Source organism: Dromiciops gliroides, chromosome 2, assembly GCF_019393635.1.
Source record: "Dromiciops gliroides isolate mDroGli1 chromosome 2, mDroGli1.pri, whole genome shotgun sequence".
Lineage (NCBI taxonomy): Eukaryota > Metazoa > Chordata > Mammalia > Microbiotheria > Microbiotheriidae > Dromiciops > Dromiciops gliroides.
The window spans coordinates 560,619,488-560,642,424 of record NC_057862.1 but is presented as its reverse complement, the minus strand read 5'-3'; the positions used below and the strand labels follow the sequence as shown (position 1 = coordinate 560,642,424).

Below are 22,937 nucleotides of genomic sequence, written 5' to 3'. Positions count from 1 at the left end.
CAGTATGGTGTGGATTTGGGTTAGAGGACCTGGGTGCAATTCCAGTTCTGTGACTTTGGACAAGTCACTTCTGCCTCTCTGAGCTTCACTTCCCTCAGGTAGAAATAAAGGCAAGGGGCTGGACTGGATCAGGGATTCTTAGCCTTTTTGTGTCCTTGACCCCTTTTCCAAGCTGGTGATGCCTACCACTCCCTTCACAGAATAATATATGCATTTATGCATGTGTATAAATTCATAAAATAAGATACATAGGATTACAGAAGTTTTGAAACCAATTATATTTTGCAATACAGTTATCAAAATATTTTTTTAAAAAGAGGACCCCAGATTAAGAATCCCTGAACTAGGTGATTCTGAAGCACTAAATGCTTTTGTCAAGTCATAATAATGGACAGCTTTATGTTATAGCCTTAACTGATCTAGTAATTCCATTATGTTCAACTCAGCTTCATGTCATCACTTCATATGAAGAGTTCACAGTTGGTGAATACCAAGATTAAATTATCACTGTTGCTTATAGTTGACTTTAGCATTAGTAGTTTGGGACAAATCATTCTGATTCCTACTCTCCTTTTTTGTTGCTAAGTCCTTGCCAAACTTCTGAATATTCATATCTACCTCCTTTGCTGGCTATTCTCTGCCTCCGCCCTGCTTTGAGGAAAGCATCTGATGTTAGGGAGAGTACTAGACTTCTTGCTACAGTAATTGTCATATATGCTAGGCTGGACTGATTCCTTCTGGCCCAGACATACTAAGAGGAGAACATGTTGCTCACTTCCCCTTGCTGCACTTTTTTCAGTCTTTCTTTATTGAAGGCAATACTCTAATGATAATATAAAGTTAAAATATTTGAATAAGAATTGTTTTAATTGCAATTAGAAATAGCTTTCAAGAACTTTTTCTGGGGGTTAGATATTTATGTGAAGTTTCTTATGCCATGTTTCTTTGTTCTTAAGAGAGGGCCTCAGACACCCTTGATTTTTCTCTATGTTGTTGATACATGCCTGGAAGAAGAAGACCTTCAAGCTCTAAAAGAGTCTCTGCAGATGTCCCTGAGCCTTCTTCCTCCAGATGCTCTGGTGGGTCTAATCACCTTTGGTAGAATGGTGCAGGTTCATGAGTTGAGCTGTGAAGGAATCTCAAAAAGCTACGTCTTTCGAGGAACCAAGGATTTGACTGCCAAGCAAATACAGGTTTGTTTTTGGGTGTAAATACAGAAGCACTAGTACCTTTTTCTTAAGTATCCTTTCAAAGGATTCTAAGCATTTTAGAAACCTAGTTTTTTTCTTCTCTTTTGTTAGGATATGTTAGGCCTTACCAAGCCAGCTACGTCTACTCAGCAAGCAAGACCTGTTCAACCACAGGGACAACCTTTTATTTCAAGCAGGTAAGGTCAAATTGTTATTTGACCCATAGTATAAGACAATGCCTTTAGTATAAGGGAATTCAGTGTTCCAAACTCTTTTCTCTTTTCTGAAAAATAAGTGTTTGAGCCTGTAAATTAAATTCCCACAAATGTTTCTCATATACATATATGCATGTGTGTGTATATTTTTTTGGGATGGGGTGGGGCAATGAGGGTTAAGCAACTTGCCTAGGGTCACACAGCTAGCTGGTATCAAGTGTTTGAGGCTGGATTTGAACTCAGGTCCTCCTGAGTCCAAGGCCATTGCTTTATCCAGTGTGCCACTTAGCTGCCCCCTGTTTCATATATTTTTTTTAATTTTACATAAGGTATTTTATTTTTTCCGTTACATGTAAAGATAGTTCTCAACTTTAGTTTATACAAGCTTTACAATTTCATATTTTTCTCCCTCCCTCCCCCCTCCCCTAGACAGCAGGTAATCTGATATAGGTTATATCTATATGTTTCATATATTTTTAAAGGCACTGAGAACTTTTTTTTTCTTGTACCCTAAACTTATAAAAAATTTAAACTGGTTTTTAATCCATAACTTTTAGATTTAATTTTATATATGTCCAATGTAGATAAGGTTTAGATTTTTAAAAAATATTTTTTCATTGATATATTTTTGTCCCAATTTATCAGCTCCCCAGAGAGCCATCCCTTATAACAAATAACATAAAAGCCCCCCTGATTTAGAAAAACTAACCAACATATCAAAAACCTGTCATTATCTTCAGTATTCCACATTCATATTTCTACCTCTACCTCTGCAAAGAAGGGAGGAATGTTCCTTTTCATATTTCTTCTTTGGAGTTAAGCTTGGGCATTATAATTTCATGGCATTAGTTTCAACTGCTTTGTTGTTCTTTCCATTTCCATTAGTTTTCTTGTGTAATATTGTTTTCCTGATTCTACTTACTTCACTTTGTATCCATTTATATGTCTAACCACGCTGCTCTGTAATCATCATATTCATCATTTATTCCATTAATGTCAGGTTCTAGAACTTGTTTAGCCATTCTCCAATTGGTGGATATGCTGCCTCCATGCTTTGCTACCCCCAAAAGTGTTGCTGCATAATTTTAGCATATATATCTCACACAAATATAAACACTTGGCATATTTTTCTTTGTCCTCCTTGAGGTATATGCCTAGCAGTGGAATCTCAAGGTTAGGATAGTTTTTAGTTTTGGAAAGAATGTTTAATTTGAATATGAAGAATAAGATTTGTGAGTGGTGTGTCTTTGGGAGTACATATAGTAAATAAATCATACTGACTGAATTCCTTGGAGAGGCATATTATTAGAAATTGTTCACTACTTAAGACTGAACAAAGGTGTTTGTTAATTTGATAGACAGCTCATGCTTAAAGACCAGAGTGCTTTTTGAAACCGATACTGATGGGCTCATTGAAAATCTTGTAGGTTTCTGCAGCCTGTTCATAAGATTGACATGAACTTGACAGATCTTCTTGGGGAATTACAAAGAGATCCATGGCCTGTAACTCAAGGAAAAAGACCCTTGCGATCCACAGGTGTCGCTTTGTCCATTGCTGTTGGCTTATTGGAGGTAATTGAGATTTACTGTGACTTCTTTTCTTTTTTTTTCCTTTTTTTTTTTTCCAGGGCAATGAGGGTTAAGTGACTTGCCCAGGGTCACTCAGACAGCTTAGTTAAGTGTCAAGTGTCTGAGGCTGGATTTGAACTCAGGTCTTCCTGAATCTAACACCAGTGCTTTATCCACTGCACCACCTAGCTGCCCCCTACTGTGACTTCTTAAATGAAACAAAGTGATTCAGAAAATGTTGGTGTCATTGGTTGGTGTTGGTAGTGTCTGTCTTATTAACTGTTTCAGTTTATTTGGAAGTATAATTCATTATTACCTTACACATTTGAGGGGACCATTACTTAGGGGAGATAAGAGAAATGGGTCATAGGAAATGATGACTGTAAGTTGGTAAAAGGTTCGATTTGGAGAAAGATGTCTTGCCGAATGGAAAATAATCTTAATGTTTTTAAATGTAAAGGAAAATTCATTCAGATTTTTTTTCCTTGGAAAAACTGGTAAACCACATTTTCCTAAGCTAAAACAATGTAATTAATATCCTTAGGGCACTTTTCCAAATACGGGAGCCAGAATTATGTTGTTTACTGGAGGCCCACCCACTCAAGGACCAGGCATGGTAGTTGGAGATGAACTGAAGGTTCCCATTCGTTCATGGCATGACATAGAGAAAGACAATGCACGTTTTATGAAAAAGGCAACCAAAGTAAGTACTTGAAAATGAAGAAAACAGTGATAATTTACCTATTATCAGATCCAACTGTACCTAGGAATCATAGAAACTACTGCACTTGGTCCATATTGTCAGTTTAGAAGGATCAATATGTGTTGTCCCCAGGTACTTAGAAGATGCAATTCAGAGATCTGTGGTGGGGTTCTTGACTTTTAGTAATACCTTTCACTTGGTCTACAAGCATACCAAGGGCATCCTTCAGTTCCCACTGTTCATGAAGAGTACCCATGAATATTTGTAACTTGACTGGCATAATACTGATGATTGATGACTTTATTGATTTTGGCCAGATTTAATTAACTTTCTAAATTATTGGACTCAGGTTAATATAAATGTCATTAAATGTAGGATTTGTAAGTTGTTTTTAAATGAATGAATGTTTATTATGTTTCAGTGATACATTTTAAGTATAAAATGAAAATATTTCTCACAGTTATTTACAAATTTTAATATTATTCCCCTTAGGAGAATCACTAAATTTATAAAAGGATGTAAAGAATGTTACTATATTGATAATATGATTTAAAACAACTTTTCTTTTGTTGCAGCACTATGAAATGCTTGCTAATCGTACTGCTACAAATGGACACTGCATTGATATTTATGCCTGTGCCCTTGATCAGACTGGTCTTTTAGAGATGAAGTGTTGTACAAATCTTACTGGGTATGTTGACAGGGACTATACTGTGAAAGAAGAAAAGTTTTGTTTTAAGGGAAAAGAAAGAAAAAGAAGATAGAACCATTAGATTAAGAATGGATTTAAAGTCATAGATACAATGTTATATGATATCTAGTATTTTTAAGTTTGAAAACAATGCCTATGGGAATATTCTCCTTTTGTATTTTTTTCTTTGAAAGTTTGTTCTGTTCACTAGGTATTTACTTAGAGTACTGAACCACCCATACTGTTGTTCAGCAGATTGCTCTGATCTGCCAAATTACATGACATAAAAAAGGAATATTAACAATCAAAAGTTTTAAAGTTACATATATGTCTATGTAAAACCATATTATATACACATGCATATACATGCATCTATATATGTGTATGTATGTATACATGTGGGGGGGGTTGTGGATATATCTTGATTCATGGCAGAAGAAAATTAAATTCATATTAATCTTAGACTTAAGCTAAAAATCTGTCCTAGGAAGGCTGATTTTAAATTGACTCCTTGGTAGAGATTCTGAAAATGACCAGTCAGTTATTACTTTATTAAGGCTGGTAGATCAAAGATTTTAGACAGTGTGTAGAAATATACTCCTCACCTCTCCTCTGAGAGGTGAGGAACTATCCGTGTGTGATGTTGCAGATATCATGAGAAGTTGTTATTTTGTTGGTTGATTTCACTTAACTGTTTTTCTTTTGTTAACTAGGGAGAGTGGTATCATGGCTTGAATTTGATATCATTCAATTTAGTAGGCATTTATATTACTTTAAGACTTTAGTAAATTTGATTTCATTATGTTGGTACTCTTTATACTGATGATGCACATTGCAACTGATGACATGTGCTTGCTATCACAAGGTGATGGCCTTAATCTTGTGATAAGACCCACCACACTCAGGTTGATCTTCACTTATACCTGAAACTTTTCAAGTTTGACAGCACCTGCCAACATGTATGCTTTGTTGGCACACTTTTCAAGAGTTTAAGGTCATTTACAAAGCATAAAGAGACATTAGAGTATGATTTTACAGGAAGATTTCGTTTGTTAAATGCATTTTAAGTTAAACTTAGTATGTATCATCTTGAATTGTGACAGTTGTAGACATACTGTTACTCTTTTTTGGATTGGGTTACATTTCTTAAATGTTAAGGAATATGTGAGCTATTTTTGTTTGACCTGATCCGAGTTTAGAATCAGATCAGCAGAAGCTACTCCCCCTGCAGGAAGCTATAGAACATACCAAAAAAGGAGTGCCAGTTCAAGTTAGAAAATATAGTCCCTTTAGACCAAGTGACTTGAGCGAATGGAAATCAATCATCCCCAGTTTTGATAAAAATCCAAACACTGTAATTTCACAGTTAAGGACTATATTTAATGCATATCAAAGGCTAGGCAGTTAGAGCATGGCCTCTCAGGGACCCAAATTGGAACCATAATAATGACTGGCAATTCCAAGAATTAAAAGACGCTACGGAAACACTTCTGAAGGGAATGGAATCTTGCTCTAGAAAACCCCCAAACTGGCAGAAATTCTTTTTTTTTTTTTTAATTTTGTTATGTTTTGTTTTGTTTTACGGGGCAATGGGGTTAAGTGACTTTCCCAGGGTCACACAGCTAGTAAGTGTCAAGTGTCTGAGGCCGGATTTGAACTCAGGAACTCCTGAATCCAGGGCCTGTGCTTTATCCACTGCGCCACCTAGCCGCCCCCTGGCAGAAATTCTTAAGCCTAGATCAGGAGATTAATGAAAGACCAAACTTCCTTTGAATTAGCTTAATTGGAAACAGTCTGGGTATTGAATAGGTTAAGCTTAGAGTTAAGAATATTTATCTGTATTTCTATTTTCCTATTTCCTTATCTTTGATTTTTTATTAGTTTCACCTTTGTTGTTTAATTCCCAAGTAATAAAATCTGATCCTTTTGTGAACTAAAGCTTAAAGGCTTCCTTCTTATTGGCCTGGGAGAAATATCTAAAAAGGGCAGTTCAGAGGGGAGGGTGAACCTAAAAGGTCCCTCATATTTCTGGGACCCCAATATTAAGGCAAGTCACCCAAATAATGCTGTGTGTATCAAATTTTGGCCCTCACAGACCCTTGATCTTTTTCCTTCCTTTTAAAATTCCTAGTGGTCATATGGTGATGGGAGATTCCTTCAATACATCTCTCTTCAAGCAGACATTCCAAAGGGTTTTTAGTAAAGACTTTAATGGAGATTTTCGAATGGCATTTGGTGCTACTTTGGATGTTAAGGTGAGATATGAAAGTCTTTTCTCCTCCAACCTCTTTTTTTTTTTTTTTTGGTGTTATGAATGGGTACTTCTTAGACCGTCAAATTGCATAAGTACCCAGGAAAGCATTATAGTACTTGTACCATGAAGAAATAAGTAAGGAATGTAAATGTAGTAACGTTCCACTTAGCAGTTGTCATATTTCTGGTAGTTTGGGTGTATACACCAGTCTTCTGGAAAATGGAGAAAAGCCTCTTTATTTTATTTTATCCATTCATTTCTTAGACACAGAGCAGGCCACCCCAAGTTCTGCCCTCCCATACCTTCAGACCACAAGTATAAGGCAGCAGGAGAAGAGGACACTCTTGGTGTCCAATGTCCAGAGATAAACTAAAGCAGTCTATAGTAGTACAATAGTCTGGAACATTTTATTATAGTGGCAGATGGGTCTTCTTTGTCTAATGGCCCATTAGAGCATTAGCTCAGTGCAATCATTGATGGTCATGAACATGACCCTTATTCATCAAGAAAAAGTTATAAGGGCATGTTGCAAAACAGAATTGGGTATTGCAGGTCACAATCAAGAATTATATATAATTAAATATTTGACATTTATATAATACTTTTTGTTTGTGTTTGTTTTTTTTTTTTAGCAGGGCAATGAGGGTTAAGTGACTTGCCCCAGGGTCACACAGCTAGTAAGTGTCAGGTGTCTGAGGCTGGATTTGAACTCAGGTCCTCCTGAATCCAGGGCTGGTGCTTTATCCACTGTACCACCTAGCTGCCCCCTATATAATACTTTAAAGTTTACAAAGAGCTTTTCTCATGACAATCCTAAGGAGTAAGTAGTAAGTTATTATTATGCCCATTTTTTAGAGGCTGTGTGGAAGGCAAATTAAATTATCTGTAGTCAGCCAACAAGTATCTAAGGCAAATTTTGCATAGTCTAGTACTGTTTCTACTGCCTGCTCTAACTAGGCTAGATCCTAGTGTTAAATTTGGCAACTATATTCTTAAACTTTTGGTTGTATGAATTTTTCTGAAATATGGGTGGGAAAAGTAGGTATTACTTATTCTAGGAATGGTGATAAAATACCATCTACAACAACAGCTCACATTTATATAATGTTGTAGGGTTTGCAAAGCACTTTACAAATATTATCTCACTTGATTCTCACATCCACTTTTAGAGGTACATGCTGTTATTATCTCCACTTTATAGATGAAGTAATTGATGGAGACAGAAGTTAAGCAACTTGCTAAGGGTCATACAGCTAGTAAGTGTTTGAGGCAGAATCGAATCTAGATCTTTCTAACACAGGCCCAGCACTCTATCCACTGTGCCACCCTGCTGCCTCAACAGTCTTACTTTGGATATTTAAGTTTTCTGAACATAATTATATACAGTTTATAAAGGAGAAAATTGTTAATATTATATAATTAATTAACAGCAATCCTATGGAGACCTGAAAGAAAATAGTTACGTATTATTTAAATGTATATAATTTTTTGTGTGTAGAGAATATACTGTTGAATTTTTTTCTAACAAACTTTATTGGGTTTGTGGGATGAGAATGGTTCTCAGTTTTATATCTCCTACTCTTCTATAATTGTGTTTTAGACTTCTAGAGAACTGAAGATTTCAGGAGCGATTGGTCCATGTATATCTCTAAATGTGAAAGGGCCATGTGTGTCAGAAAATGTGAGTAAAATTTTTTTCCTCATTCCAAAGAACAGTTGGAAAATTATTAGCTGTGATGGCAGTGCATTAAATTACTGGTTTATATTTCTTTAGGTAGAAAGAATTTGTCTATAACAGAAGCTTAGGTATTCTGATGGATAATGAACTTGTATTTGGGCAATGCCCTTAGATGAAACAAATTTTTTCCACTCATGAAGTTAAAGACACTTGGGAGAGAGAACTATGCTTTGAAATGATTATTTTCTTTTTAGTGTAGATAGCTTATTGTTTTGCTTCCTTGAAGGACTGGTTTAAGTAATATATGAGTACTGTTGTGTCTAAAGTTGTGAGCAGAAGAGCTACTTAAGAAGACCAGTTGTATTTTGGGAGCAACAAATTATCGAGATTGAGCAAGCAAAAAAACCCCAAACCAAGCAAACCAGATTTATTGATTAACTTAGGGTCAGGAGTCAAATACCAATAGCTCAGCTCCTTCAGTTTTTCCTCATTTTCCAAGAGGGAAAACCCAAGGTTATGTCTTGAGTCCAAAGAAAAGACCTAAAGCTTTAAGGATTTGATAAGACTTTCCTCATGATGATCCTGTGAGGTGGGTTAGGGCATGGTTTACTTGTTAGGGAGGGCAAAATTATATGATAGAACATTATATAGTCAAAGTGGAACATGAAGCCTCTGTAGTGATTAAAAAATAAGAGTACAATTATAAGAAGGAGATCCCCAAGAACAAACTTGACCAACTTTGCAGTTTTGCTAGCAAGTTTGCCCCTTCTTCTTAACTTCTCCAAGAGAGTCGATGTGAAATGCTTCTTTCCTTGTCAGCACCTAAGAAGGTAGGAAGACTAGAAAAGTAGAATGAGATAAGGGCATACCTTAAGTAATCTCCATGTTGACAATTATGAAGGAAATCACATGTCATCTTTTACCCTCACCTATAGCTTAATGTCATCTGGAAACTTTCCTCTCTCCCACATGTGAGGTAAATAATTGTTAGGTGAAGGAACCTGAGGAAACTAGGAAATTATGGGGTTTAGGTGTCACAGTCAGCAGTATGAGCAGATGAGATTTTGATGTTTGGTAGCCACACATACCTTATGTCCCCTCACTTGCTTTACCTTACTTTCCTGTTTCTGATCTCTAAAGAACTATACTCAACATTTTGATGAGATGAGTTAGTAAGCATAACTCTAAAAGTTAGTTTGAATTGGACTGCCTTTGTTAGACAGTAGAAATACTTTGCTGTAGTATATTGAATGTAGTATTTTACCCTTTGGTCAGATGAATATTTTACTCTTTCTAAAGGGTTCAAATTCTAATCTTAGGTTCTCTGAATCTACCACTGTGAAAGCACTTGACTGAACATAGGCATTTTTGCGTCTGTTACTAAAAAAAATCCAAAGAAATCATATGCTATTGAAAAATTATGTACTAATCTTTCTATGGAAAAATTTCATTTACAATTCATTGTTATATAGTCAGTTATTCTAACCTTTTCTTAAGTGCATGTGTATATATCAAGAAAGTAAATCCAGAAAAAGATTAAGTAGATCTCATAATGGAAACTTTTGAGATAATCCTTATTCATTGCACTTAATACCAGATTTAATTGCTTTAAATTCCTCTCAGTATCATTTGTCACTTGTATCTTTTCAGGTGATATGATGAGAGTTGATCCAAGTTTCTGAGAAATATATTTTTTAAATAGCACAAACTAAAACCTATAATTCTGTATCTAATTAAACTATTTACAATTATATTACATTAAAACTTATCTGGAAAGAAGGTTCTGAAAGTAATACTCATAGTAAACTTTTTTCATAAGCAATTAACAACCTTTGCTTTTTTTTTTTCCTTCTCTTAGGAATATGGCATTAGTGGTACTAGTCAATGGAAAATCTGTAGTCTGGATCCCACGTCAACTCTTGCCATCTACTTTGAAGTAGTTAATCAGGTCAGTCTGGTTCTGTTCTGTGTATGAAAGGAATTGTACTAGTTGCTGTGAGGAATACAGAGAGAAACAAATTTGATCCTCATCTTTGAGAACTTAGGGAAGATAAGAAGCTTGAGCAGACAACTCTGATACAAGATAGTATGTAAGTGCTGTTAAAATGGTATGGAGTGGGACAGCTAGGTGGCACAGTGGTTAGAGCACCGGCCCTGGAGTCAGGAGTACCTGAGTTCAAATGCGGCCTCAGACACTTAACACTTACTAACTGTGTGACCTTGGGCAAGTCACTTAACCCCAATTGCCTCACTTAAAAAAAAATTTTAAAAAAAAAGTGGTATGAAGAGAACACTTTGATAGCCCAGATGAAGATGGTGAGAGGATTTCATGCAACAGATTTATGTTGGGACATCAGGAAAGCTGATAGCATATAGTTGGTCCTTGGAAGATGGATAAATTTGACAGGTGAAAGGAGGCCTTTCCAAGGGAAGGGAACATCATGAACAAAGGGAAATGTATAATAGTTCATTTTGACTGGAACCTAGGATGCTTGAGGTTAAGTAGAGGTAAATAAACCCAGGAGGGTAGTTTGAGACCTGCTTATAAAGGATCTGGATTCTTTGCTTTGTGGGCTGGGACTATAATTCTGTAGGCAGTGGAGATCAGAGAGACAGTATTGCTTAGTAGATGGAGGGTCAGCCTTGGACTCAGAATGGTGGGATTAGGCCCCACCTAACATATTGGTTCTTTGTGACTGTGGGCAAATCACTCAATCTCTCCTTGTCCCAGGAAACTGTCCAAAGCCATAAGTCGTAGACAAGTTGCCTCTCTGCTTCAGTGGAAGGAATTTCCACACTGGATGTTTCCCATTACAGTAAAAATCTTAGGTCTAGATCAGAGAAGTGGACAGAAAAAAATGTAGATGTATTGAGGGTTTTGAGCAGCAGAAGTGATGATCACAGCCATATTTTTGGTGCTGCTATATCCATTAAATTACCATTTTTCATAATCTTTCCCCAATAGGAGGTAAATACTTTTAAATACTTTCCCTGCACATCATTATTCTTTCTTTCTTTCCCCCCCCCCCCTCTCTCTCTCTCTTTTTTTTTTTTGGTGGGGCAGTGAAGATTAAGTGACTTGCCCAGGGTCACACAGCTAGTAAGTGTCAAGTGTCTGAGGCTGGATTTGAACTCAGGCCCTCCTGAATCTAGGGCCAGTGCTTTATCCACTGCACTACCTAGCTGCTCCCTGCACATCATTATTAGTATAGGGTTCTATACTCTGCTTGACCCCATTTCAGCAGTTTTACTCATGCTTCTTAGGACTGTTTCATGATAAACAGATGCTTAATTCCCCACACTGGCAAATTGCTTTGAGGGTCTTTGAGATAGCATTGCTTTTATGATCTTCTACCATAATATTTGTGAGCTGCTTGCTGAAGATTCATGGTGTGTTGGTTGTGATAAGAATGGAGCAGTTTACAGATTATTTTCATCTGAAGAGGCGACATCAAATAACAGCAATCTAACACCATCTTTCTCACAGCACAATGCACCAATACCTCAAGGAGGCAGAGGAGCAATTCAGTTTGTTACCCAGTATCAGCATTCCAGTACCCAGAGACGAATCCGAGTGACCACAGTGGCCAGAAAGTGAGAATTTCCCATCTGTTGTTCTGTTGTGTTAATGAAGAATTCTCCCTGTGAAGAAAGATTCTATTATTTATTAATGAACTGGTAAAATTCTCCTGAATGTTCTGGGCCATAGCTCCACATTTGATTTGATCTGTAGAAAAGGCCATGTTAGCTACTAGAGCCATATTTGCCACTGCATTCACTTGCCTAGTAAACATTTCTGTCAGACTAAGTTGTACAAATCACTAGTTCATTCTATTGTTTGTTTTTAATCAACTCACTCAAAAAGTTTGAAGGGCAGCTAAGTGTTCTTAACTTCTTTGTAATATGGGGAGACCTGTATTTTAGTCTTGTTTTCACAGCTTTGTTACTTTGGAATAATACTGGTCAGGTTACTTCTGTAATATTTCGTTTAGAAAAATAGAAGTAATCGTTATTATCTTCAGAAATGATGTGTGGCTAACTGATAATGTATAAATCTGGTGAAAAATGTAAATTTAGTAAACACCTACCAAAAATACAAAGATATACTATAACACAGATTCTAAAAGGCTTTGAGCTTTTGGGGAGAAAAACGTTAGAAGATAACTTTTTTTTTCCTAAGTTGTTTTTTTCCTGTATACACAAGTCTAAGCTATAGCCTTAAATTAATTCTGGAATTAATTATCAGTTGGGCAGATGCACAAAATCAGCTCCAGCATATAGAAGCTGCCTTTGACCAAGAAGCTGCTGCAGTATTGATGGCCCGGCTTGGAGTGTTCAGGGCCGAATCAGAAGAGGGACCTGATGTTCTCCGATGGCTAGACAGGCAACTAATCAGACTGGTAGGTCTGGAAAGCCATATTTTTATTATGTTTTGATTTCATCAGTGTTTGTGCCAAAAAGACACACTAATAATTTAACTTCATTTTGCATTGGGTGGTTAAACCAAAAAGGCCTAAAATGTAAAAAGTCCTATAATATTACCACTTGTTAATTTTGATTTAGAAATAATAAAATTGGAATTCTGTTATTAGAGGCCCCATGGTAATGTGAACAGATCTGTAAACTAAAATCAAGAGACAGGTTTAAATCTTTGGCGCTTAGCAGTCTAGTGATATTCAGCAAGTCATTTAACCTCTCTAAGCCTCAAGTTCCTCATCTGCAAAACAGACATGAAAATATTTGAGAAAATGTCTTATAAACTGTAAAGTGGTAGAGAGACCTAAATTAATATTTTTCAGTGAGCATTGAGTAAATGCCTGGTGTGTGTTAAGCACTGCCAGGTCCTGTGATGGAGGAGGCCTTGATGTAATAAGCAAAAGGAAACCATTATAGGATTGTGAACAGAAGAGCAAAAGTGATGAAAAGAATTTATATTCAACCATTTCCATTCAGTGAACATGTATTAGGTACCTGCTATGACCAAATTACTCTTCTCAGATCCTAGGACGAGATACAAAGTTGAGATAAGATACAGTCCCTACCTCGGTTGAGCTTAAAGTCTATTGGAGGATATAAAACATGCACAAATAATGCTTAGGTACATTATAAGTACACAAGAGAGTTGCAAAGGAGTTAGATGAATTGCAAGGTGGGGCCAAGGTTTTCCTGATGATCAGAGAAGGCTTTATGAAGGAGGTAGCACTTGAGTTGAGCTCTCAGGCCTCTGCCTGAGAATCTCTGTTCTCCTGGATCTATTTTCTAGGTCCGTTGTCTTTCTGAAGAGGTATTTCACATTTTTTTTTTCATTCTTTTGATTCTGTTTGACTGATTCCTGGTGTCTCATGGAGGCATTAGCTTCCATATGCCCAATTCTAATTTTTTTTTTTTACATATAAGGTATTTTATTTTTTCCGTTACATGTAAAGATAGTTCTCAACTTTTGTTTATACAAGCTTTACAATTTCAGATTTTTCTCCCTCCTTCCCCTCCCTCCCACCTCCCCTAGACAGCAGGTAATCTGATATAGGTTATATATATATATATATATATATATATATATATACACACACATAATAACATTAATCCTATTTCTGCATTAGTCATGTTATAAGAGAAAAAATCAGAGCAATGATGAAAAACCTCAAAATAGAAAAAAACAACAGCATCAAAAACAAAAGAAATAGTATGGTTCATTCAGCATCTATACTCCACAGTTCTTTTTTTTTTTCCCCTTGGATTTGGAGATCCTCTTCCATCACGAGTTCCCTGGAACTCTTCTGTGCCATTGCACTGGTGGGAAGAATATAGTCCATCACAGTAGATCAACACTCAATGTTGATGATACTGTGTACAATGTTCTTCTGGTTCTGCTCATCTCACTCATCATCAGCACACGCAAGACCCTCCAGGTTTCTCTGAACTCCTCCTGCTCATCATTTCTTACAGCACAATAGTATTCCATTGTATTCATATACCACAACTTGTCCAGCCATTCCCCAATTGATGGGCACCCCCTCAACGTCCAATTCCTTGCCACCACGTAAAGAGCAGCTATAAATATTTTTGTACATGTGGGTCCCTTTCCCCTTTCCATGATTTCTTTGGGAAAAAGACCCAAAAGTGGTATTGCTGGGTCAAAGGGTATGCACAGCTTATTGCCCTTTGGGCATAATTCCAAATTGCTCTCCAGAATGGTTGGATCAGTTCACAGCTCCACCAACAATGCATTAGTGTTCCAATTTTCCCACAGCTTCTCCAACATTTATTATCTTCCTTTTTTGTCATTTTAGCCAATCTGATAGGTGTCAGGTGGTACCTCAGAGTTGTTTTAATTTGCATCTCTCTAATCATTAGAGATTTAGAGCATTTTTTCATATGGGAATAGATAGCTTTGGTTTCTTTATCAGAAAACTGCCTGTTCATATCCTTTGACCATTTCTCAATTGGGGAATGACTTGGATTCTTATAAATTTGATTTAATTCCCTATATATTTTAGAGATGAGGCCTTTATCAGAAGTACTGGCCTCAAAAATTGTTTTCCCAGCTTTCTGCCTCCTTTCTAATTTTGGATGCATTGCTTCTGTTTGTACAAAAATTTTTTAATTTAATATAATCCAATTCTAATTTTTAAGGCATTATTTTCTTCAGTAAGCTTTTGCACCTCCTTTTCCATTTGGCCAATTTTACTTTTAAGGGAGTTGATTTCTTCAGTGGATTTTTTCCTCATTTGGTCACTTGTATTTTTTAAAGAATTGTTTTCTTCAGTCAATTTTTATGTTTTCTTTTCCAAGCTGTTGACTCTTTTTTCACATTTTTCTTGTGTAACTCTCATTTCTCTCATTTCTTTTCCCATTTTTTTCTTCTACTTGTCTTATTTGATTTTTAAAATCCTTTTTGAGCTCTTCCAAGAAGGTTTTTTGGTCTTGAGACCAATTCATCTTCCCCCTTGAGGCTTCACATGTAGGCATTTTGACAGTATTGCCCTCATCTGAGTTTGTGTTTTGGTCTTCCCTGTTGCCATAGAAGCTGTCAATGGTAAGGGTCCTTTTCTGTTTCTTTCTCATTTTTTACTTTTAAAGTTGTGGTCTGTTCCTGGGGCACAGGGACCACTGTTGCAAACTTCTTGTGCTGGGGGATAGGGACCTAGTCACTGGCTTTCTGCTCTGAGACCCCTTTGGCTTCTGGATTCCTCACTGCCCTAGGCCTGCTCTCTGTGTCCAGCAGAGGTTCTTAATCTTTTTTGTGTCATAGACCTCTTGGGTAGTCTGTTAAAATCTATGGGGAACTTCTCAGAAAAATATTTTTAAATGTATAAAATAAATGGTATTATAAAGAAAACCAATTGTATTGAAATACAGTTCTCAAAATATATTTTTTTTAATGTATAGATCCAGGTTAACTTGTGCTAAAAGGATATGGGAAGAATGTAATACTTGAGGAGGTGGGTGTAGAGTATTCCTGGTGTTGGAAACATTGTGGGCAAAGGGATAAGAGCAGGAAACTATGGAGTGTGGTATCATTGAGAGAGATGGGAAAGGGGGTGCCAATTTTAGGGGAAAGATAATTAGTTTGTGACTTATTGAATTTGATGTAGAAAAAGGAAGTGAAGAGGCAGGGAGAAAGGAATAAGCATTTATATGGTACCTACTCTGTGCTAGGCACTTTACAGATATCTCATTTGATCCTCCCAATAACTCAGCAAAGTAGGCACTGTTATCATGCTCATTTTATAGATGAGGAAACTGAGGCTAAGAGAGATTAAGTGATTTGCCCAGGCTCACACAGCTAGTATGTGTCTGAGGCTGGATTTGAACACAGATCTTTAAGTCTCTGTGCCCAATCCATTGAGCTAAGTGAAAATGTCTTTCAGGCAAATAAACTATAAGAAAGAACTTCCTGAGGCAGAAGAGCATGAAGCAAAAAGAGCAGGAGGTAGAAGATGAAATTTTGGAAAATATTCAGTTATAGAGTATAAACAAAAGGAGCCAGCTCAAAGAGATCAATGAGGTTTTTCAAGAAATAGAGATGGTTAATGAAAACACATTATGGGAGATCAAGAATTGAGAATTAAGTAATTCAGATTTGTCAAGAAGAATGTTATTTATTGATGACTTTAGAGAGAAAAGCTTTATTAAAGTGATGAGACAGGGGCAGCTAGGTGGCACAGTGGATAGAGTACCGGCCCTGGAGTCAGGAGGACTTGAGTTCAAATCCAACTTCAGACACTTGACACTTACTAGCTATGTGACCCTGGGCAAGTCACTTAACCCCAATTGCCTCACCAAAAAAAAAATAAAGTGATGAGACAGCAGACAGATTACAAGGCAATCCCAAAGAAAAGGGCATGAAGAAGTGGGGAGAACAGGTATCCACCACAGAATTATGTGACATTGAAGAGAAGGTGACACAAGAAGAGGAAGGGCAGCCCTGCTGTTATCACAGCGTCATCACCATTATTTCAGTCAAACTAACTTGCATTTCTGTTATGTTTATCTACCAGTGTCAGAAATTTGGACAGTATAACAAAGAGGACCCCAATTCTTTTAGACTATCGGACTCCTTTTCTTTGTATCCTCAGGTAAGGAATCAATATCTCATAAAAGTAAAGGATTCTGCTTTAGGGGTTTATCCTGTACTGTGGGGGGTTCATTCTATAGAAATTAAACACCGCCAGGTCGCTGAAGTTGACCCCTTCCCAAACAGTTTCAATAAAAAAGATTTGCTTGATGAAAGTTTTGGCTGAAAGTACTTTTCTGGTTTTTTAAACAGTATATGCTGGGGCAGCTAGGTGGCGCAGTGGGTAAAGCACTGGCCTTGGATTCAGGAGTACCGGGGTTCAAATCCGGCCTCAGACACTTGACACTTACTAGCAGTGTGACCCTGGGCAAGTCACTTAACCCCCATTGCCCCGCCAAAAAAAAAAAGAAAAGAAAAAAAAACCAGTATATGCTGACTCTAATGTTGCCTTTTCTTGACGACTCAGTCATCATTCTCAATGACATTTATTTGCTTTTAGAATATACTACTTTTGGGGCAGCTAGGTGGTGCAGTGGATAGAGCACCAGCCCTGGAGTAAGGAGTACCGGGGTTCAAATCCGGCCTCAGACACTTGACACTTACTAGCAGTGTGACCCTGGGCAAGTCACTTAACCCCAATTGCCTCACTAAAAAAAAAAAAAGAATATACTACTTTTTCTTTTCCTTTTCTGTCTCCTGTTGTTCCTCTGTTACCTGGAGCAGTCCTAGGTTTCGTTCTGCTTTGCTCTGAGAAATCATGTAACATATTACTCCTATTATACGGTGTCTTGGCAGCAACCTGAGAGCCTTTTCTCATAAGCCATATAGGCTCAATGGCCACTAGTTCTACATCCCAGCATTTTTGGGGGGAGGGGAGGATCAACTCCAGTTTATCTCTGCTCTGCGTATTTGAAGGAAATCTGGCCTTGGGATAAGTGGAGTATTTCTGTATTAATTTGCTATTTTTTTAAACATGCAGTTCATGTTCCATCTTCGAAGATCCCCATTTCTTCAAGTGTTTAATAACAGTCCAGACGAATCATCTTATTACCGGCATCATTTTGCTAGGCAAGACTTGACCCAGTCCCTCATCATGATCCAGCCAATTCTTTATTCTTATTCTTTCCATGGTCCACCTGAGGTAAGACTTGATGAAGATTATTTTTAGTTCTTTTATATGATGATTTTTCAGTGAACTGAATTAGAAGGTAAGAGATTTTAAATTGTCATCTTCACAAGAGCTTCTAGTCTCAGCTAAAATCCCACCTTCTACAGGATGCCTTTCATCTTAATGCTTGTGCCTTCCTTTGGTGGATTATCTCTAACTGATCCTGTACATAGTTGTTTGTGTGTTGTCTCCCCCATCAGACCCTGTGCTCCTCGAGAGCAGGGACTGCCTTTTACCTCTCTTTGCACCTAACCACAAGGCCTACCACAGGGTAGGCAGGTAATTCATATTTATTGACTGACAGGAGCTTGAATAAAAAAGGAGTTTTCCAAAGAGGACAGAGAGTTCTTGGGAGTCGTTTCTCATTTTATTATTGTTCTTCCTTGTAATGATTTTTCTTATTGTTCTTCATAATGATCAGGGATTTTAAACAATGTATTTAGCATATTAATCCATGCTGTTGAAATTTAAAATTGTCCAGCAGAAAGAAGAAATTAAGAAAGAGTACAGTGATCTATCATTTAAAAGTTCTCTAATCATCCACAGAGCCTAGATTAAAGCTGCAATTATATAGTAGGCAGTACAAATTTTCTTTTTTAAAGTTTTCTGGTAATTTTACCATTTTAATTTTTCTTCTCACTTTTTCTCAGCCAGTACTCTTGGACAGCAGCAGCATTTTAGCTGACAGAATTCTACTGATGGATACCTTTTTCCAAATTGTCATCTATCTTGGTGAGGTAAGATAACAGGCACTTTCCTGATTTATTCTGTGTTGTTTTGTTTTGGTTTTTTAGTTTTTGTGAGGCAATTGGGGTTAAGTGACTTGCCCAGGGTCACACAGCTAGTAAGTTGTCAAGTGTCTGAGGCCGGATTTGAACTCAGGTCCTCCTGACTCCAGGGTCGGTGCTCTATCTACTGCGCCACCTAGCTGCCCCTGATTTATTCTTTATGGACATTTCTGAGACTTCAGATAGTACCTGAATAATGATGGTGGTGATGAATATTGGATAGAAAATAGTTATCTTCATAATGTGACTAATTTTCAGGGGGCAGCATTTGAGTGTTGTGCCTTAAATAGAAGTCATTTTTACTTTACACCTTGAGGATTCTTTTGAAACATCATGCTGAAGTACCTTATTTAAATATGTTCTCATCAAGGAAGCCTAGCACATATGTTCTAGATAGCAAATGTTGCCAGATTGTTTTAACATAACATTCCATAATATAAATCTATGTTTTATAATGAGCATAAATATTATTTAAAGGGACTGAATTTTAACTTACTGAGGGGTTCATAAATAGAAAGAATTACTGTTAATACTTGTGTAAATAGCACATTGTTTTTTCTTTCTGTCACAAATTTTTTCTTTCAGGAAATATTTCTGGTTATTTGCATGGGAATTTCTCCATATGGTCAGTTACATATTTCCTCCTTTGAGGTTATACATTATACCCAAGAACTCAGAGTAACAATGTTGAAGGAAATAAACTAAATTAATATTGTGTTTTAAGTATTACTAATAAAAATACTGTATCTAATAGATCTGGTTAGTTATACTTAAAAGCTGTTTTGAGGACAGTTGCCCAATAAAGAGATCCTTCTCTATCAACCAGGTGTTCCAGTCTGAAAGAAGTATGATGCTTGTAGAAATGCTTCAAATAAACTCTAGAAAGTTAGAGAAATTACTTGGTATACTACAGGGTTTGTGGTTACAAATCAAGAACAGTGTGTTTATCAAACTAAAGAGCAAGCAAGTGAAAGATACAATCTGTAATGCTGGATCATAACAGAATTTTTACAGCTTCAAGGATTTTCAGAATGAGATAGAGATATTTGTCACAAAGAAAACTAAGTTTTATGAGAACAGACTTAATTTTGTCTGATCACATGAAAATGTTAATACCTTGTCAGATATATTATTGTGGGGGTTCCTTTTACGTATGGGTTGGAGGCAATAGCTGCCAAGATTCCTTCCAACTCTGAGATTATGGGATTTTTTTTATTATATGACTTTTTAAATATATCTTATTGTGTATACTAGCAGCTGCCCAAAGACTATTTTAATAGCTAGTAACTTTGTAGATGTGGAGGCCTAGTAAATTTTAGCTGTCTCTATTACATAGTTTAGTTATCTGTTCAGTTAATTGATCCATCTAAATTGATGAGACAGACCACTACTCAGTGAGAATATAAGAGTGCCCAGGCCAGACAATAGGTCCTGGAGTACATCTACACATAAGAATTAGGACAAACATGATGATCCAGCAGAGGTGACAGAGGAGTGGCCAGACAGGAGGAGGAGAACCAGAAAAGAGCCATGACACCAAAACCCAGGAACAAGAAAAACATAGGAAAATTGGGCAGCCAACAGTATCACTTAATGCAAAGAAATCAAGAAGGATAAGGCTTGAAAACATGACCCCCAAGATGACAAAATAATGACTTTCTGGAAACCTCTTCAGCTCCCAACCCTCAAAAGAATGGAATTATTTCCCAAATTTAGATTAATTACCCAAGATAAGAAGATAGAACCCCCCAACAAGGTAGTCATGAATTAACGATCTTCTCTGACAATGTTTCTGCCCAAACACTCTACTTTGAAACTCATCAGATATAGTAGACACTGATTCTGCCCATTCACATGAAGGAAAGGAAGAAAGGAGATAGAAAAATTGGGTCACACTAAAAATGTGCCCTGAGGTGAGGTATTCAGAGCCACAGGCTAGTAAGAGGCAGTACCTTTAGCTAGACGAAAAGGGACTGGAAACCCAGCTGGGGCCAGTTCTTCCCCGTAGAGGTTATTTAAGGCAGAAACTCAGTTCTTTTAGACTCTCATATTTGAAACTACCATGCAGTATAGCCTGTACACCTGTGGAAGGGAAGTATGCATCACTGGAAGGGAAGTATGACAGAAGAGTGAGTGAGGAGGCTGTAATAAAAAGAATGAAATACAAGAAAATATGGAGTGAGTAGAGATAGAGTACATGAATAAAAGTTTAGCATACAAGCAGATAAATCAATAGGCAACCTAAAAATAGAAAGAATGATTAAAAACTCAGTACATTTGAAAAAAAAACAACAGTATGAAAGAATGTGAAACCCGTATTGTTAATAAAAGACAGAATCATGTAGATTCCCTTAAGATCATGGAACAATAACAAGGAATTCGAGGAATGATTCAAAAGGGAACCATTTATAAAAGAAGAAATTAATAATGAATTTAGCTCAGAAATTAGAGGTCTCATTTCAGAATTACAGTAAATAGAATAGGAAAAATTGTGTGATGTTTAAAATCTAAATTGAGGTTGCCTTAAATTAGAAGCTTTAGCACCAGTCTTTGGGCATTAAACATTTATTAAAGCATACAGGTATTCACAAGGAGTTCAGAAAGTTAAGAAAAGGCCTATCTAGCATAGAGTTCCAGCCTGGTTGGGTTCTTCCTCAAGTCCTTCTCCAGGAGCTTGCTTTGAGTATCTGCTAAATCCCATTATTTCATCACAATTGAATGAATAATGGAGAATCTTTAGAGAATTAGAAGGTCTGAAAGAGTGACAGATTCTGAACACAGAAATAGTAAAATATAGGAAAGTTTGGAAGAAGAAAAGCAAAAGGAAAGAATTCTAAAAGAATACATGATTTCTAACCAAACCAAATTAACTAATCTTGGAAGATAGAACGCACAGATATCAGTTAAAATTGCAGAGGTAAATTTAGGCCTTATGTAAAAAAAAGAACACCTTCCTCACAATTAAAGTTCCAAAAGTGGGACATGATACTTCTGGAGATAGTGTGTTCTCCTTCAATAGAGGTTTTCAAACAGAGAACCGATGAATGACCATTTGCTAAGTGTTTGAGAGTGGGGAGTTCCTTTGGAAGGTGGATTGGCCTAGGTGACATGTGAGGTCCCAACTCCGAAATTCTCTGATTCTGCACCAACTGCTGTCAGATTAAGTTCTCTCTCTTGTTCTAAGCCGTTTTTCTTGGCGTGCTTAGGTTTCTAGAAGCCCATTGATAGAAATGACTGATTGATTCTCCTCTTTTGGAGGATGCTGAGGCAGTTCAGTGGCACCATCGTGCCCAGAGCACTGTACCTGGAGTCAGGAAGATCGGAGTTCATTTACATCCTCAGATGCTTATTAGCTATATGACCTTGGGCAAATTACTTAGTCTGGGCCTTACTTTTCTTCTCAGTAAAATGGGGATGATACGAGTATCTGCTGCCTAGGATTGTTGTGAGGAAGTAGATGTAGTAGAGAGGGAAGGAATAACCATATGTGTGTGTGTGTGTGTGTGTGTGTAGTTATTCCCTCCCTCTCTTTTCATTCCGTGCCTCATCTTCCCTTGCCCCTTTTCCTACTGCTGCCTCTTCCATTATCCAGGATAGGATGGCTCACATTTTTAGCTGATTTGTGACCTGAGGAAAAATGTATTCTCTCAGAACGGATCTTGGGTTTTTGGGGGGAAACGTGCCCAAATTCTGGGTTCTTATGACAGAGAAACATCTATGATGGATGAAGAAATGAATAAGGTACTATCAGCAACTTAAAAGCTTTAGCCACCATCTCTAATGGGTTTAAAGTAGAAGCAATAAGTTAACAATAATCATAGTTAGAACTTGGGGGCGGCTAGGTGGCGCAGTGGCTAGAGCACCAGCCCTGGATTCAGGAGTACCTGAGTTCAAATCCGGCCTCAGACACTTGACACTTACTGGCTGTGTGACCCTGGGCAAGTCACTTAACCCCCATTGCCCCGCAAAAAACCCAAAACAAAACAAACAAAAAAAAATAGTTAGAGCTTGTATAGTGCTTTAAGGTTTGCAAAGCACTTTACTCATATTATTTCATTTGATCATTTTAACATCCCTTGAGGTAGGTGCTATTATTATCTCCATTTTACAATTTGTAGTTGAAGAAACAGAAAGAGAGATTACGTGATAGGCCCAAGGTCAGA

At 37.0% G+C, this 22,937-nt stretch overlaps 1 protein-coding gene across 4 annotated transcripts in view; it reads left to right on the top strand.

Annotated features, from left to right (window-relative positions):
* Positions 1-22,937, top strand: part of SEC23B (SEC23 homolog B, COPII coat complex component) — a 36,631-nt gene that overhangs the window by 6,830 nt on the left and 6,864 nt on the right. For all 4 annotated transcript variants that reach the window (XM_043988891.1, XM_043988889.1, XM_043988890.1 and 1 more), the window contains exons 5-17: positions 957-1,193; positions 1,302-1,387; positions 2,833-2,977; positions 3,519-3,677; positions 4,253-4,368; positions 6,500-6,623; positions 8,223-8,303; positions 10,159-10,248; positions 11,788-11,894; positions 12,547-12,700; positions 16,802-16,879; positions 17,798-17,959; positions 18,637-18,723. In XM_043988891.1, the coding sequence (XP_043844826.1) occupies positions 957-1,193; positions 1,302-1,387; positions 2,833-2,977; positions 3,519-3,677; positions 4,253-4,368; positions 6,500-6,623; positions 8,223-8,303; positions 10,159-10,248; positions 11,788-11,894; positions 12,547-12,700; positions 16,802-16,879; positions 17,798-17,959; positions 18,637-18,723 (1,626 nt within the window). The remainder of the gene's footprint in view (positions 1-956; positions 1,194-1,301; positions 1,388-2,832; positions 2,978-3,518; positions 3,678-4,252; positions 4,369-6,499; positions 6,624-8,222; positions 8,304-10,158; positions 10,249-11,787; positions 11,895-12,546; positions 12,701-16,801; positions 16,880-17,797; positions 17,960-18,636; positions 18,724-22,937) is intronic.